General features: G+C 46.4%; 1 protein-coding gene and 2 pseudogenes across 2 annotated transcripts in view; 2 read left to right on the top strand and 1 right to left on the bottom strand.

Annotated features, from left to right (window-relative positions):
• Nucleotides 1-18,568, top strand: part of CLSTN3 (calsyntenin 3) — a 120,289-nt gene that overhangs the window by 3,376 nt on the left and 98,345 nt on the right. For both annotated transcript variants that reach the window (XM_089662938.1, XM_089662939.1), the window contains exon 2: nucleotides 599-760. In XM_089662938.1, coding sequence (XP_089519064.1) covers nucleotides 688-760 — 73 coding nt within the window. In that variant the 5' untranslated portion in view covers nucleotides 599-687. The remainder of the gene's footprint in view (nucleotides 1-598; nucleotides 761-18,568) is intronic.
• On the bottom strand, nucleotides 18,151-18,246 carry LOC149435175 (U2 spliceosomal RNA; annotated as a pseudogene).
• Nucleotides 18,331-18,442, top strand: LOC149435174 (U2 spliceosomal RNA; annotated as a pseudogene).

Below are 18,568 nucleotides of genomic sequence, written 5' to 3'. Positions count from 1 at the left end.
ATTTGGTTGCTCTGGGTTACAACATATTGCACATCATCCTTCCTCTAGATAAATACACCCGTGTATACTTCAAAACCCTTTCATTTATTTTTTTTTAATAAGGCATAGCACATTCGATGCAATGAGGCAGAGCTGCCAATGCTGACGGTTATTCATTGATTGTTCTAAATTGATGAATTCTGGTTGCCATGGGCAACAGAACCTTGCACCCCACCGGCACCCTCATTGAATCCGCCTCGTGTGGATTTTTCCTGGCATGAGTCGTGCAGCAAGATGGCATGTCAATGGGGGGCTCTGGAAGGTGAAAACAGAGGAGAGGCGTGTGTGTCCCCTATGGGATCCAATCTTCAGATATTCCGGGTGGAAGGATACATTGTATAACAATCATTTTTTTGTAGATACATTGTATTTTTTTTTTTTTGGGGGGGGTGGGAGGAGGTTGTGTCTACCGACAGCTCGTCAGATTGCACCGACCTCATGGGGTGGTAGACAGACTGCGAAGCGTCAGGAAGATCCAGAGACTGTCTTGTCAATTGTACAGAGCCACAAACGCCGACCGTCTTTTTTTTTTTTTTCCTGTTTTTTTTTTCTCTTTCAGTGACGCTTTATGTCTTCATAAATCCATATTATCGAAGAGAACAGCGAGACGCCCGGTGTGCAGCGCGAGACGCCTTGTGACCGCCGAGGATGATCTGGAGAGATTTCTGTCTGTCTGTGCTCCTGGCCGGGGCTATCCTCCACTCCGCCACCTGCAACAAAGGTCAGTGACACGCCATAGGGCCAAGGTTTGCAAGATAGCGCCAACATATGCTGTAGCTCTGTATAGTGACATTCGTCTGTGCCTCAAACTAGATGACGTTCATTGTTCTAAAACAATGTGTATCATAAACAACAGCCGTATTTTATTTATTTATTTATTTTTTTTTTTCCAAAATACGCAATTTACCTTTTTTTTAATCCTTTTTTGCATATCAGTGCTGCTGAGCTCCTCTGGCCTCTTTGCAGCCACTTCTTGTCTGCATGACATTGCTCAGGGTGGGTTTCCATCATGTCTTCCAATATGTCTGCGTAGCGTGTGTTGGCATAGCCTCTTAGGGTTTTGTTCACACCATGGCCGTTGCTGATCCCCTCCATCCTGTTTGCAGCCACTTCCTATCTACGTGTCATTGCTTAAGGTGGACTTCTTGGTGGTGATAATTTATTTATTTATTTCAGGTACTTCAATAGCGCCGTCATTTTACTCAGTGCTTTACATATATATTGTACATTCGCATCAGTCCCTAACCCTCAAGGGGTGTACAATCTAAGGTCCCTAACCCTCAAGGGGCGTACAATCTAAGGTCCCTAACCCTCAAGGGGCGTACAATCTAAGGTCCCTAACTCACATTCATACAGTATCTCCAAGAAGTGAGTCCACCCCTCACATTTCTGTAAATATTTGATTCTCTCTTTTCATGTGACAACACTGAAGAAATGACACTTTGCTACAATGTGACGTAGTCAGTGTACAGCTTGTATACAGCTTGGAACAGCTTGGAAATTTGCTGTCCCCTCAAAATCACTCAACACACCGCCATTAATGTCTAAACCACTGGCAACAAAAGCGAGTCCACCCCTAAGTGACAAGGTCCAAATTGGGCCCAAAGGGTCAATATTTTGTGTGGCCGCCATTATTTTCCAGCACTGCCTTAACCCTCTTGGGCATGAAGTTCACCAGATTCACAGGTTGCCACTGGAGTCCTCTTCCACTCCTCCATGAGGACATCACGAAGCTGGTGGATGTTAGAGACCTTGCGCTCCTCCACCTTCCATCTTCCACTCCTCCATGATGACATCACAGAGCTGGTGGATGTTAGAGACCTTGCGCTCCTCCACCTTCCATCTTCCACTCCTCCATGACGACATCACAGAGCTGGTGGATGTTAGAGACCTTGCGCTCCTCCACCTTCCATCTTCCACTCCTCCATGACGACATCACGAAGCTGGTGGATGTTAGAGACCTTGCGCTCCTCCACCTTCCATCTTCCACTCCTCCATGACGACATCACAGAGCTGGTGGATGTTAGAGACCTTGCGCTCCTCCACCTTCCATCTTCCACTCCTCCATGACGACATCACGGAGCTGGTGGATGTTACAGACCTTGCGCTCCTCCACCTTCCGTTTGAGGAGGCCCCACAGATGCTCAGTAGGGTTCAGGTCTGGAGACATGCTTGGCCAGTCCATCACCTGTACCCTCAGCTTCTTTGGCAAGGCATTGGTGGTCTTGAAGGTGTGTTTGGGGTCGTTATCATGTTGGAATACTGCCCTGCGGCCCAGTCTCCGAAGGGAGGGGATCATGCATGTTCTGCTTCAGTATGTCACAGTACATGTTGGCATTCATGGTTCCCTCAATGAACTGTAGCCCCCCAGTGCCAGCAGCACTCATGCAGCCCCAGACCATGACACTCCCACCACCATGCTTGACTGTAGGCAAGACACACTTGTCTTTGTACTCCTCACCTGGTTGCCGCCACGCACGCTTGACACCATCTGAACCCAATCAGTTGATCTTGGTGTCATCAGACCACAGGACATGGTTTCAGTAATCCATGTCCTTAGTCTGCTTGTCTTCAGCAAACTGTTTGCGGGCTTTCTTGTGGATCATCTTTAGAAGAGGCTTCAGTACTTGTCTGTTAATTCACCGGATTTATTTATATATATATATATATATATATATATATATATATATATAAAAATATATATATATATATATATAATATATTTAAATAAAACATATAAGAAAAAAATATATATATATATAAATAAATAAATAAATCCTGTGAATTAATAGTCAAGTACTGAGGCTTCCTTCTGGGACGACAGCCATGCAGACCAATTTGATGCAGTGTGTGGCGTATGGTCTGAGCACTGACAGGCTGACCCCCCCCACCCCTTCAACCTCTGCAGCAATGCTGGCACCACTCATACATCTGTTTCCCAAACACATCCTCTGGATATGACACTGAGCATGTGCACTCAACTTCTTTGGTCGACCATGGCGAGGCCTGTTCTGAGTGGAACCTGTCCCGTTAAACCGCTCAGTTTCAGGGTCTTCTTCTTATAGCCTCGGCCATCTTTATGTAGAGCAACAATTCTTTTTCTCAGATCCTCAGAGAGTTATTTGCCATGAGGTGCCATGTTGAACTTCCAGTGACCAGTATGAGAGAGTGAGAGCGATAACACCAAATTGAACCCACCTGCTCCCCATTCACACCCGAGACCTTGTAATACTAACAATTCATATGACACCAGGGAGGGAAAATGGCTAATTGGGCCCAATTTGGACCTTGTCACTTAGGGGTGGACTCACTTTTGTTGCCAGCGGTTTAGACATTAATGGCTGTGTTGAGTTATTTTGAGGGGACAGCAAATTTACATGTTATACAAACTGTACACTGACTACGTCACATTGTAGCAAAGTGTCAATTCTTCAGTGTTGTCACATGAAAAGATAGAATCAAATATTTACAAAAATGTCAGGGGTGGACCCTCTTCTGGGAGATACTGTACATACACATACTAGGGACAATTTATACAGGAGCCTATTCACCTACCAGCATGGAGTGTGGGAGGAAACTGGAGTACCCGGAGGAAACCTACACAGGCACAGGGAGAACATGCAAACTCCAGGCAGGTGGTGCCGTGGTTGGGACTCGAACCAATGACCCTAGTGCTGCCAGGCTATGATGGAATATATCTGCACAATGTGTGTCACAGTGTCCTAGGTCCTTGTTCACACAATGTCCATTGCTGGTCCCCTCTTTGCAGCCGCTTCCTAAGGCTTGGTTGACATCCACAGGTGTGACCGAGCGCTTGCGCATTTCCATGCATTTTCAGCGCATTCCTACGTATCTCATGTTGGGCAGCCCATTTATTTCAATGAGAATTGTGGAAATGAGAAAATGTGGAAATGTTTTCCAAAAACATGCCACACCCAACCACTTGGTGTTGCAGCACTATGCAGTTTGGTGCGTGTGAAAACACACGTTTGCAATTGCGTGGGGTGGTGCCATTAACTCTTAATGGCACCGATATGCGCCAAATAAAGGGCAGCGTCTTTCTATGCGCTTCGGGAAAGCACGCAATTTGCATGCATTCCTGACATGCAAAGGTCTGAACCTAGCCCTAGGGCCTGTTCACGCCATCACCGTTGCTGATCTCCTCTAGCCTCTTTGCAGCCACTTCCTATCTGAGTGTCATTGCTCGAGGTGGGATTCCTGGTAGTGATGATACCTGAATATGTCCCATGAGGCATTGCAAGATTGACAGTTACAAGCATGACTCCCAAAGGCAAAGGTATGATGAGACTTGTAGTTTTGCAACAGCTGGAGGGCCACCGGATTGACACCCCTGCTATAGAGGGATATGCTTTGTTCATATTTTATCTCTGAGGTTTGCAACCATTTTTAGAGTCCAAGATCATTTACTGGTGATAAAATGGAGACAGCAATTTATGGCTACTATTTATCTGACAACAGGTCTCAGTTTTATCACCGATAAATGATGATGGACTCCCACTGGCTGGTGCTCTTTTTGGTTGGTTGTCTCTAGATCTTCTCCATGGAGATCATTGGTGGCTTTTTGGGAGCGCCCACTCAGTAGTAGGGCAGTTAAAGTTCAGTCACCAACAGGGGTGGACTGACAACTCATGGGGCCCCCGGGCAATAGGAGATCATGGGGCCCCTGTGTCCTCGCCTACACCCAAAAAAGCCTATGAAAAAGCCAATGAAAGGTACCAGGGGCAACTCATGGGGCCCCCTACTAAGCCCAGGCCCCCGGGCACTGCCTGAGTGCTTGAATGGTCAGTCCGCCCCTGGTCACCAAGCTTAACCAATGTTGCCTTAATGACGTTACAAGTCAACCGCCCCACATCCCCCTTTTCTTGGACACTTCATTGATTAAGCTGGAACACCAGGGTGAGACTGCTCACATACCCCCAGAGCACCCCCAACAAAAGGTGAGGGCCCTGGAGGAAGTCCATATATGTTAAAAGAAAGGGTGCCCCACAAATTGTATAGCGTCCAGAATGGTTATATAATTAAATTTTTGATGGATAAAAGAGCCAATGTGTTTCAGGGGTGCAGACACACCACCTTCATCGGGCTTATATATTGTGTCAGTTCAGATGTTGGCCATATTCTTCAGTGGACGAATGTGAATCACAGTACTAGAATTGCAAGTAGACTATTGGCTTCCATAGCACTGGCTTCTTCTTCACTCCAAAAGTAATCTACTTCCAGGCTTTTCAGTTCATTAGAGACCCAAATTTTTAAGATCCAGCTGTCTTTCTTCCCACTCTCTGCACTCTTCTTCTTGTTCCTCATCTATAAAACTGGACAGAGAAGCTAACCCAGCCATTCTCAACCACAGTTGCTTCAAAGGTTGCTGGGGTTTCCTTCAGAGTTTGTAGGAAGGTATTTCTTCCCACTGGCTACCAATGTAAGGAGCATTCTTCCCACTGACCCCCAATGTAAGGGGCATTCTTCCCACTGACCACCAATGTAAGGGGCATTCTTCCCACTGACCCCCAATGTAAGGGGCATTCTTCCCACTGATAACCAATGTAAGGGACATTCTTCCCACTGACCACCAATGTAAGGAGCATTCTTCCCACTGACCACCAATGTAAGGGACATTCTTCCCACTGACCTCCAATGTAAGGAGCATTCTTCCCACTGACCTCCAATGTAAGGGGCATTCTTCCCACTGACCCCCAATGTAAGGGGCATTCTTCCCACTGACCACCAATGTAAGGGGCATTCTTCCCTCTGACCACCAATGTAAGGAGCATTCTTCCCACTGACCACCAATATAAGGAGCATTCTTCCCACTGACCACCAATGTAAGGGACATTCTTCCCACTGACCACCAATGTAAGGGACATTCTTCCCACTGATAACCAATGTAAGGGGTGTTCTTCTCACTGTCCACCAATGTAAGGGACATTCTTCCCACTGATCCCCAATGTAAGGGGCATTCTTCCCACTGACCACCAATGTAAGGGACATTCTTCCCACTGATCCCCAATGTAAGGGGCATTCTTCCCACTGACCACCAATGTAAGGGACATTCTTCTCACTGATCACCAATGTAAGGGACATTCTTCTCATTGACTACCAATGTAAGGGGCATTCTTCCCACTGACCACCAATGTAAGGGATATTCTTCCCACTGACCACCAATATAAGGGACATTCTTCCCACTGACCAGCAATGTAAGGAGCATTCTTCCCACTGACCTCCAATGTAAGGGACATTCTTCCCACTGACCTCCAATGTAAGGGACATTCTTCCCACTGACCACCAATGTAAGGGACATTCTTCTCACTGACCATCAATGTAAGGGACATTCTTCCCACTGACCAGCAATGTAAGGAGCATTCTTCCCACTGACCACCAATGTAAGGGACATTCTTCCCACTGATCACCAATGTAAGGGGCATTCTTCCCACTGACCATCAATGTAAGGGACATTCTTCCCACTGATTACCAATGTAGGCAAGCATTAGAACCTTTGTTGGGTTTTAATTGCGTCTATGTCCCTGCTGAGGAGATTCACTAAGTTAGATTCTCTAATCCCCAATGATTGGAGTCATACCCTAATGACTAGAGTTAAACCACAATTATTAGAGTCATACACTAATAATAAAGCTGTACCTTGTATACCAAATAATATGTTTTACAGTCAGTCAGTTTTACCCTTGTGGGACTATGCAGACATGATACGGCTCCTGAAGTTATCACTCAGCCCCACCTCTAGTGTCTATATGGGAGCCAGAGAGTTGGGCCTCGCCTGGCACACAGAGAATCATAGGAGCCACATTACTGTCTGATTAGGCATCATGTATATAATAGCATTAAGACCGGTGGACAGTAGGTAGCACATAAAGAAACAACCTACTATAGAACAGCCTTTCTCAACCATTTAACCACAAAAGAACCCTTCAAATAATTTTCAGGTCTAAGGGAACCCCTTTTAAGACTAGTCAATTGGGGGTAATTGGGAAAATGTCTCTTATATTGGCGATCAGTGGGAAGAATGTTCTCTCTTACACTGGTGGTCAGAGCTCCGACCCTGCAGTCATGCTGATGAACCTGCCAAGTGGTGTTGGCCCTGGAACTATGTAGACACCATCAAATGGGAGGTCAATTAGCAACAGCTTAAGGAACCCCTAGCAACCTCTTGAGGAACCCTGGTTGAAAATGGCTGCTGTAGCTATTATGATTAGATTGATCATGGAAAATTGACATATGATTTGGCAGAGAGGCTCCCCATGTTATTTGCTGGGCAAGTAATCAGTAGTAAATTAGTTACAAGAAGTCGCAAAGGACCACTTTACTATATTGCAATTCACTCCCCCCCTCCCCGTGAGACATAATTGTCCTAGGGGCCAGTGATTTCCCCATGTAAAATAATTGTTCTACGGAAGTGGTTACCAACCTCAGTCCTCAAGTACCTCTAACTGGTGATGTTTTCAAGATTTCCTTCACCTTACAGAGGTATTTTAACATCAATGGCTTGGTATTTATGACAGCTATTTAATGTAAGGGAAATTCCCAAAACATGACCTGTTGAGGGGTTACTTAAAGGCTGAGACTAGGAACCACTGCTCTAGAACAGTAAAGTGCAGGGGTTCCCCATGTGAGATATAATTGTCCCAGGTGTCAGGAATTCTTGCTCATAATTCTCAGTAGCCTGAACCAGGATGTCAATTAGATCTTGCCTGAGGTGGAATTCTCTTTTGGTGGAAGAACCACAGTCCCTTTGGTAATATTGGGAACTTCTTAGAGTGTAGGTACAGAGCCCTTGTGATGATACAGTGGTACTGTACAACAATCCTTTCTCAACTAAATTTGATATTAGCTGGGTTACCACACCATCAAGTCTGTGGTAGCTTCTCTTCTGCTTGGGAGTAATAGAAAAGAATCAAAACTGCTTGTGGCAAACATTTTGGCGTCTCTTTCAGCAGCATTTATCCTCCCTTGGCCAAAGTCAAGAGCTCTTCTGTCGATAGCTAGATCACCAGGGGAACATTTGCCCCCAATGCAAGGTCTCACCATCACTATGTTAATTCTGCCCTCATTGGAGCCTTTGGATCCAACCCACCAGTTCATGCTTGCTGACAGATTCTTAATATGTAGGAAAGACCAATGCTTTCAGCCATGATGATTCTATGGGCAGCACTTGTCTATACTCAGCCCAACCCAAATTCTCATCTGTCAACTGCCAGGTCACCAGGGGTTCCTCTGCTCCAAATGCAAGGTCTCACCAACCTCCTAAGGGTGTCTCCACTCAAAAGGCATGCTGGACTCATGTTTGTCAGAATTTGAATTTTGACTTTTCCTACAGCCAGTCGGTATCACCATGCCCTCTTCTGCATCTGCCCTGATCTGCTTCTTCAGTTTCTTCAGTTTCAACACACCATTTCGTGTTTGCTGGTAGATTCCCAAGTTGTAGGGAAGCCCAATGCCAAGACAAGGGTGCTTCAATCTTGACGACTCTATGTGCAGCACTTGCCTACACTCAGCCCAACTCAAGTGCTCACCTGACGATGACAAGGTCAGCAGTGGAATATCTGCTCCCAATGCTAGGTCACATCAACCTCCTAAGGGTGTCTCTAATTGAAAGGCTTGTTGGACCCCTGCTCATTGCCCATGAACTAGTCCTGACTCTTCCCACAGCCAGCCAATATCACCATGTGGCCACGCTATGCTAATTCGGACATCATTTGGGCCTTTAGGTCCAATCCATCACTTACTGTTTGCCAAGAGATTACTAAGTTGTAGGAAGCCCAGTGCCTAGTTGTAGGGAAGAAAAAGTCCTACAGCACCCAAAGAGAAAAAGCTTCCACAAAATAGGTTGCAGGTCCTGCCCTTTTTGTACCTTCCTGCTGCTGAAGTGCCTAAAGTAACCTCTTCTTCTGCCTACATCCCTTGGCCCAGCCCTGGGAAAGCCTTCAAAGAACATTTCGACTTTAAAGGGTCTGTTTATTAAAAAAAAATTGAATGGATCACAAGCATTCACGGAGCTGTTACAAATTGTGACTGTAATTTGCTTTATACATTGATTTCCTATGATCAACAGCACCATCTAATGGCCATAATGTGGTATTTTACCTGAAGTACTTCAGTTACGAAAATAAGGCATTATGGCCACTAGATGAAGCTGGTGATCATAGGAAATCAGCGTATTAGCAAAGTACGATCAGAATTTGTGAGGACCGGGCAAATGAATGAATACTATTTGTGATAGCAATAAAGTAGAATACATGAATATATATATATAATATAGCAGAACAAATTAAATAGGGGAGAGAGAAACAAATATACCAACAGGTATACAAATAAACAATTTGGTTTAAGAAAAATGTCATTTTAGACAAAAAAATGGTAAATGTTTATAGTGGACCTCATTTGTTAAATAGTTTTCATATCTGTGTATTTCATTGGTCGTACACATGTATTAATTCAAGTATTACTAAACTCACAACAGTACAATCAGTCCTTATATGCAGTAAAGCATGCTTGTTATACTCACTGTGGAACCTAAGGGTTTAATCCTCTGCATTGTGTAAAAAGGCTGTTTGATCCTGTCTTCTCTGGTCCTCCCCTTCTTCCACAGTCCCCAATCCATCTGCTGATAGAACAGAGCCTTGGGGGCAAGCTGCACATGCTCAGTTTTGTGTGTATTGCTAGAGAGATTTTTCTTTCCTGGGAGAGTGCATGTGATCAGCACAGGGCCAATCAGACGGAGGGTCAGGGGTCATGCAGCCTCACATGACAATCAGGGGAGAATGAAAACTCCTCTTGCAAGCTTTGACCAGTGCTCTGCTGGACATTGATAGAAGTCACAAGACTGCTGTATGCTGCTGATGAGAAAAGGGATTTACTAAAATTATTGCATTTCCATGTTGTGTGTATTATGGGTGACCAGATATAGTGAATGCAGGGTCCGGGGAGAGCGGATATAGTGAATGCAGGGTCCGGGGAGAGCGGATATAGTGAATGCAGGGTCCGGGGAGAGCGGATATAGTGAATGCAGGGTCCGGGGAGAGCGGATATAGTGAATGCAGGGTCCGGAGAGACCAGATATAGTGAATGCGGGGTCCGGGGACACCGGATATAGTGAATGCAGGGTCCGGGGAGAGCGGATATAGTGAATGCGGGGTCCGGGGAGAGCAGATATAGTGAATGCAGGGTCTGGGGAGACCAGATATAGTGAATGCAGGGTCCTGGGAGAGCGGATGTAGTGAATGCAGGGTCCGGGGTGACCGGATATAGTGATTGCAGGGTCCAGGGAGACCAGATATGGTGAATGCAGGGTCCGGGGAGACTAGATATAGTAAATGCAGGGTCCGGGGAGAGCGGATATAGTAAATGCAGGGTCCGGGGAGAGCGGATATAGTGAATGCAGGGTCCGGGGAGAGCGGATATAGTGAATGCAGGGTCCGGGGAGAGCGGATATAGTGAATGCAGGGTCCGGGGACAGCGGATATAGTGAATGCAGGGTCCGGAGAGACCGGATATAGTGAATGCAGGGTCCGGGGAGACCGGATATAGTGAATGCGGGGTCCGGGGAGAGCGGATATAGTGAATGCGGGGTCCGGGGAGAGCGGATATAGTGAATGCGGGGTCCGGGGAGAGCAGATATAGTGAATGCGGGGTCTGGGGAGACCAGATATAGTGAATGCAGGGTCCTGGGAGAGCGGATGTAGTGAATGCAGGGTCCGGGGAGACCGGATATAGTGAATGCAGGGTCCAGGGAGACCAGATATAGTGAATGCAGGGTCCGGGGAGACTAGATATAGTGAATGCAGGGTCCGGGGAGAGCGGATATAGTGAATGCGGGGTCCGGGGAGAGTGGATAAAGTGAATGCGGGGTCCGGGGAGAGTGGATATAGTGAATGCCGGGTCTTGGGTTTATTAACACTTTAACTAGATGTGATTTGATATTTTATATGTAGCAGCAGGTTTGGTGATTATAGTGTATTTTGCATACTAATAATATTGTTGTTATTTCTGTTTTATGGACAATGTAATTCTCATAAGCATACGTATGTGGGAGTATCATGCAATGTACATTATCTCCTTATTATGGGCCTTTCGCAATCCAAAACCATGCAATTTTAGGGTTCTTTAGTGGACTGAAAGTGGATATTTGCAATGTGCTCTTCATCGGAACATGTGTAAAACAAAAAAATTGCCTTGGCCATTGGAGGTGCAGGATGTGAGTCAGCCTAATAAGGAAAGGTTAAACTAAAGATACTTAATTAGCCTTTTTTCCACAGCAGCAGTTTGAGGTTCTTAAAGCAGAACCTCTGTCAAAAATAATAATAATAAATAAAGGTTAAAATAAAAGAATATATATATATTTTGCTGCAAAAGTCATCTTCAATCCGGAGCTGTCTCAGGCAACACTTCTTTTCAGCCACTAGATGTCCTAAGTTTTTCAGGTTGAATAACGGCCAGCATCATTCAATCCACTTCCTTAGAGCCGAGGCTGTCATGGATCCGCCCCATCCTGTGACTGGTAACTTCTATCAGTCAGTCTGGAGGAGGCAGGCTGTATTCGCATGCAGACCGCTCTAGGCTTGACTGAAAGAACTAAAATCCAGTGAATGGAAGGGGTGATTCGGGGACAGTCAGGTTGGGGAGAAAACAGCAAAATGATGCTGGAAGTCCTGCAGCCAGGAAATGAGGAGGAGCTCTCTCTGACTTGCTGCAGCTTCCAATGCACATTGTAAGGCGCTCACAGTGTGCAGTGAAATGTATTTATTTCAAGTACTTGTATAGTAAATTTATGCAGTGCGTTACATATATATTGTACATTCACTAACCCTCAAGGGGCGTACAATCTAAGGTCCCGAACTCACATTCATACATACACATACTAGGGCCAATTTACACAGGAGCCAATTAACCTACCAGCATGTCTTTGGAGTGTGAGAGGAAACTGGAGTACCCGGAGGAAACCCACGCAGGTACAGGGAGAACATGCAAACTCCAGGCAGGTGGTGCCATGGTTGGGATTTCAACCAATGACCCGAGTACTGCCAGACGGAGGTGCTATCCACTTAGCCACTGTGCTGCCCTGAAGTCAGAGTGAGCCATTTCAGTCCAGGAGAGGAGCCGGTACAACTGTGCAAAACTGAAGGGAAGGCCGGAGGTCAGATCTATCATGATATTGGTCTGTAATCTTGCCTTATAGGGTCAAACGTTTGCTATAAAATGTCATCATATTCCTATAGTTAAGGATTAACTGTCCTTTGTCTTGCCTGCCAGGAGCTATAATCCTGAACTGGGTGCAGTGTATGCTGGGACTTGTAGTTCCCCGGCGGTTGGATGATCTGGGATTGCCCAGTGTGATGTACAGCCTCGGTAGACGCGCGTGCTTGGCATCTCACAATACCCCACAGCGCTGCGCCTCCCATCATGTCTGTCTGAAGTTAAGAGGATTAGACAGCTGAATTAAAATGGGAAATATGCTGTGAATATAAAGCGCAGCCTGCACTTCTCCCCATTGTTTTAGGGTCCATGTTCTTATCACGAGCGCCTGTAAACATCACCAGAGGCTTTGTATTAACATCTCCGGAAATGGGGGCCGAGCAAGGGTAGACATAGCAGCTTACGCCACTGCTACGGGGCCCGGCACAGCAGATCCCAGTGTAGTTAAAGGAAAATGCAGAGCAAAGAAATAAACAGCCTTCAGTCCAATAATTAATTCATTAAAGGAAACGTCACGGAATTTTAAATACTGTTAGTGCCGCTGCCACCCACTGAAGTGGATGGGTTTGGGAGGTGACACAGGAAGTTGCCATGAATAATGGTGTCATGCTGAGTGTTAATTACCGGGGGAGGCTAAACAGATTACAAGGTTCCTGGGGTTTAATATAGGGTTTAGATGCACACTGTAATTCTGTATTTCTGTGTTGGATGGGTAAATGCGTGGCTTAGAGAACATGTTGACCAAAATCTGATCATCAGTAACCATTTTTCTGTGGCTGATCTCCGACAGCTCCACCCAAGCGTTCAACGTTCCAACGTCCAGGCACATGGTACAACTAAAACATTGCATTTTCTCTAGTCACATCCCCTCATCCAACCACAAACATTGTCCTCCCTCCTGCGGCCCCCTTATCCAACTACAAGCATTTCAATCCCTCTTCTGCCCTTCTGCTCCAAGCACAAACCTTACTCTTCTTCCTGTGACCCTCTCCTCCAACTACAAACATTTCCCTCCCTCTTGTGGCCCTCTCCTCCAACCACAAATTATGTTCTTCTTCCAATGCTCCCCTTCTCAAAGCACAAATATTGCCCTCCGACTTGGGGCCTTTAGCTCCAACTACAAGCACTGACCACCCTCCTGTGCCCCCCTGCTGCAACCACAAACATTGCACTCTCTTCTATGGCCTTCTACTTCAACCACAAGCATTACCCTTCCTCCTGTTGCTCCTCTTCCATTCACAAACATTGCCTTCCCTTCTGTGGTCCTCTCCTCCAATTACAAACACTGTCCTCCCTCCTGTGACCCTCTCCTCCAACCACAAGCATTGTCCTTCCTCCTGTGGTCCTATCCCCCAACCACAAACATTGCCCTCCCTCCTATAACCCTTTCCTCAAACCACAAACATTACTCTTCCTTTTGTTGCCCCTCTTCCACACATGAACATTGCCTTCCCTTCTGTGACCTTCAACCAGAAACATTGTCCTTTTTCCCTTGGCCCTGTTCTCTAACCACAAGCATTGCCCTTATTCCTGTGCCTCTTTCCTTTAACCCTGTGGCCACTTTGAACTTTGCCCTCCTTCATGTGGCTCTCTCTTCCAGTTCCAACATTGCCTTCTCTATAGTGGTTCTCCCCTCTAGTCATAAACACTTCCCTCCTTCATGTGCCCTTCTGCTCCAAATACAACCATTTCCCTCCCTTCTGTGGCCCTCTCCTCCAGCCACAAACACTGTCCTCCCTCCTGTGACCCTCTCCTCCAACCACAAGCATTGTCCTTCCTCCTGTAGTCCTATCCCCCAACCACAAACATTGCACTCTCTTCTATGGCCTTCCACTTCAACCACAAGCATTACCCTTCCTCCTGTTGCTCCTCTTCCATTCACAAACATTGCCTTCCCTTCTGTGGTCCTCTCCTCCAATTACAAACACTGTCCTTCCTCCTGTGACCCTCTCCTCCAACCACAAGCATTGTCCTTCCTCCTGTGGTCCTATCCCCCAACCACAAACATTGCCCTCCCTCCTATAACCCTTTCCTCAAGCCACAAACATTACTCTTCCTTTTGTTGCCCTTCGTCCATCCATGAGCATTGCCTTTCCATTCTGTGACCTTCAACCACAAGCATTGCCATTATTCCCGTGCCTCTTTCCTTTAACCCTGTGGCCACATTGAACTTTGCCCTCCTTCATGTGGCTCTCTCTTCCAGTTCCAACATTGCCTTCTCTATAGTGGTTCTCTCCTCTAGTCATAAACACTTCCCTCCTTCATGTGCCCTTCTGCTCCAAATACAACCATTTCCGTCCCTTCTGTGGCCCTCTCCTCCAGCCACAAACACTGTCCTCCCTCCTGTGACCCTCTCCTCCAACCACAAGCATTGTCCTTCCTCCTGTGGTCCTATCCCCCAACCACAAACATTGAACTCTTTTCTATGGCCTTCCACGTCAACCACAAGCATTACCCTTCCTCCTGTTGCTCCTCTTCCATTCACAAACATTGCCTTCCCTTCTGTGGTCCTCTCCTCCAATTACAAACACTGTCCTCCCTCCTGTGACCCTCTCCTCCAACCACAAGCATTGTCCTTCCTCCTGCGGTCCTATCCCCCAACCACAAACATTGCCCTCCCTCCTATAACCCTTTCCTCAAACCACAAACATTACTCTTCCTTTTGTTGCCCCTCTTCCATCCATGAACATTGCCTTCCCTTCTGTGACTATCACCTTCAACCACAAACATTGTCCTTTTTCCCTTGGCCCTGTTCTCTAACCACAAGCATTGCCCTTATTCCTGTGCCTCTTTCCTTTAACCCTGTGGCCACTTTGAACTTTGCCCTCCTTCATGTGGCTCTCTCTTCCAGTTCCAACATTGCCTTCTCTATAGTGGTTCTCCCCTCTTGTCATAAACACTTCCCTCCTTCATGTGCCCTTCTGCTCCAAATACAACCATTTCCGTCCCTTCTGTGGCCCTCTCCTCCAGCCACAAACGTGGTCCTCTCCTCCTATCATAAATACTGCCTTCCCTTCTGTGCCCTTCTGCTCCAACCACAAACACTGCCCTCCCTCCTACGGCCCTCTCCTACAACAGCAGAAATTGTCCTTCTTCCTGTGTCCATCTCCTCCACACAAACATTGCCCTCCCTCCTGAGACCCTCTTCTCCAACCATAAACGTTACCCACTCTCCTGTGGTCCTCTCCTTCAACCACAAAACATTGCCCTTTATGCTGTGGTCCTCTCCTCCAACCATGAGCATTGCCTTCCCTCCTGTGACCCTCTCCTTCAGCCTAGGTTCACATATATGCGATGCGGGAAATGCAGTGAATCCTGTGTGCTTCCTGCACCGCATTGAAATTGTATTCATGAGATCTTCTGCGGGTGTCAGTGTTAAATTAACAACAACCTGTAACAGCTCATAAAATTTATTATTATTATTTATTTCAGGTACTTATATAGTGCCGTCAATTTACGCAGCACTTTACATATATATTGTACATTCACATCAGTCCCTAACCCTCAAGGGGCGTACAATCTAAAGTCCCTAACTCACATTCATACATACACATACTAGGGCCAATTTAGACAGGAGCCAATTCACCTACCAGCACATCTTTGGAGTGTTGGAGGAAACCCACGCAGTCACAGGGAGAACATGCAAACTCCAGGCAGGTGGTGCTGGGGTTTGAACCAGCGACCCTAGTACTGCCAGGCAGAAGTGCTAACCATTTAGCCACTGTACTGCCCATGCAATTACAATTCATCCAATGTAGGTGCTGCAAAAAAAGGGACCTTCATCATTTTGATGCGGATGCGGTGCAATTTGAGTGATACAAAATTAATGGCTCAAATTGTACCACACAGCCATAGCATCTGATTTGCACAGAAATGCGGTGTGATTCCTGTGCCAATCACATGCGATGTCACAAGTGTGCACCCAGGCTAAAGCAAAACATTACCGTCCCTTCTGTGTCCCTTTCCTCCAACCACAAACATTGCTCTCCCTCCTGTGGCCCTCTCCTCCAACTACAAACATTACCTTCCCTCCTGTGGTCCACTCCTCCAACCACAAACATTACCCTCACACCTGTGGTCCTCTCCTCCAACCACAAACATTACCCTCCCTCCTGTGGTCCTCTCCTCCAACCACAAACATCACCCTCCCTCCTGTGGTCCTCTCCTCCAACCACAAACATCATCCTCCCGCCTGTGTTCCTCTCCTCCAACCTCAAACATTGCCCTTCTTCCTGTCTTCCTCTCCTCCAACTACAAACATTACCCTCCCTCCTGTGGTCCTCTCCTCCAACCACAAACATCGTCCTCCCTCCTGCGGGCCTCTCCTCCAACCACAAACATTGTCCTCCCTCCTGTATTTCTATCCTCCAACCACAAACATTACCCTCCCTCCTGTGGTCCTCTTCTCCACCCACAAACATCACCCTCTCTCCTGTGGTCCTCTCGTCCAACCACAAACATTACCCTCCCTCCTGTGGTCCTCTCGTCCAACCACAAACATTGCCCTCCCTCCTGTGGTCCTCTCGTCCAACCACAAACATTGCCCTCCCTCCTGTGGTCCTCTTCTCCACCCACAAACATCATCCTCTCTCCTGTGGTCCTCTCGTCCAACCACAAACATTGCCCTCCCTCCTGTGGTCCTCTCCTCCGACCCCAAACATTACCCTCCCTCCTGTGGTCCTCTCATCCAGCCACAAACATTACCCTCCCCCCTGTGGTCCTCTCCTCCAAGTACAAACATTACCCTCCCTCCTGTGGTCCTCTCCTCCAACCACAAACATTGTCCTCCCTCCTGTGAATCAGTGTTGTTTAGATTTATGTTCTATCTGTGCTGGGAAATGTCACATTTTTTGCACCTACAGTAACGAATACTCCGATGCTGCCCCTTCTTCCCGTCATATATTGATGGAGTAGCTTCCCATGTTCTCCTTCCATTACAGACATGTAAATATTCTGAAACCAAGGGAGCTCCAAGTGATTGATGGCGACAGGCGAGCAGACAAATCATGTGCATGTGATCCTGTGCATAGGTGTTAGGTAAACAGACATGTTGCTTGGGTTCCTCTCCGCAGACTCCTGCACAGATCCTGACAGACGTACAGAGGGGGATTAGCATAAAAATAAAACAGATTGACACCACACCACCACATGTAATGCTGATTTGCATGGATTGCTAATCAACATGCGGAGAAGGATGTAGGAAGGTGGACTTGTCATACAGGCATATCTATTTTGGAATCTTTAACATGTCAATCAAAGAGTCGCCGAGACTAGAAGGAAAACATTTATTGTTCATACCAATAAAGGGGACCTGTCTTCTTTTCCATTTTTGTTTTTAAAGCTGAAAATTATCATTTGCCTTCCCCGGTCCCTCCTTTCCCCTCAACAACATCCTGATGACAATTGGATATAAAATGTTTTCATTTTTTCACCTTTTATTTTAAAACCGCTTGCCACCCAATCACAGTAGATTTACTGAGAGGGGGCGGCAGGTGCAGGCTATCTTCCAGGTTTGGGGCACATGCGCAAGCCCCCTGCTGTCCGTGCTGTGATTGGATTGGTCAGCAGGGTTCAGTGAATGATTTTGATCATTCTGATTGGTTGTATCCAGTCACAGAGTTCTGTGTTTACAAACACACACAGCTATGCACACAGACAGTGATCTGGTGTTTCTTCTCCCTTAAAGCAGGGAGAAAAAACAGCCAGAGCTGTGATTAAAAACAGCAAACATTACGTTAGGCACACAGTGAACCCCTTGATTGCACCTTGATGTTAACCCCTTACCAGCCAGTGTCATTAATGCAGTGTACAGTATTATATCTGATCCCTGTATAAGTGTCACTAGCCTCATCAGTGTCAGTCATAGTGTCCCTCTCAGCCAGTGTCTGTTAGTGCCTGATTGCCTGCCACACTATCACAGTCACACTTTAAGATGCTGAACAGATACTACACTTGATCTTAGCCAAAATGCCAAGAAGCAATACAATGGTATAAATACTGGAATTGACGCTACCATTACTAATACCATTACTAGTATAGCGTCAATTCCAATATTTATGCCATTGTATCGCTTCTTGGCCTTTTGGCTAAGATCAAGTGTAGTATCTGTTCTTATCAGGGGTGCTCTTTAATCCATTAAAAAAAATTAGTTCTTATCAGGGGTGCTCTTTAAACCATTAAAACAAATAGTTATAATCCTATACCCACAGTTGATCCAGAGGAAGGTAAAAAAAAACCAGCAAAGCATGAGCCAATTTGCGCCTGCAGGAAAAAAATTCCTTCCTGATCCCCCGAGAGGCAATCG

Source organism: Staurois parvus, unplaced genomic scaffold, assembly GCF_062004578.1.
Source record: "Staurois parvus isolate SC_StPar_1 unplaced genomic scaffold, SC_StPar_1.0 ptg001590l, whole genome shotgun sequence".
Classification (NCBI taxonomy): Eukaryota; Metazoa; Chordata; class Amphibia; order Anura; family Ranidae; genus Staurois; species Staurois parvus.
The sequence above is the reverse complement of the archived record's forward strand: the minus strand, read 5'-3'. Positions and strand labels throughout refer to the sequence as shown.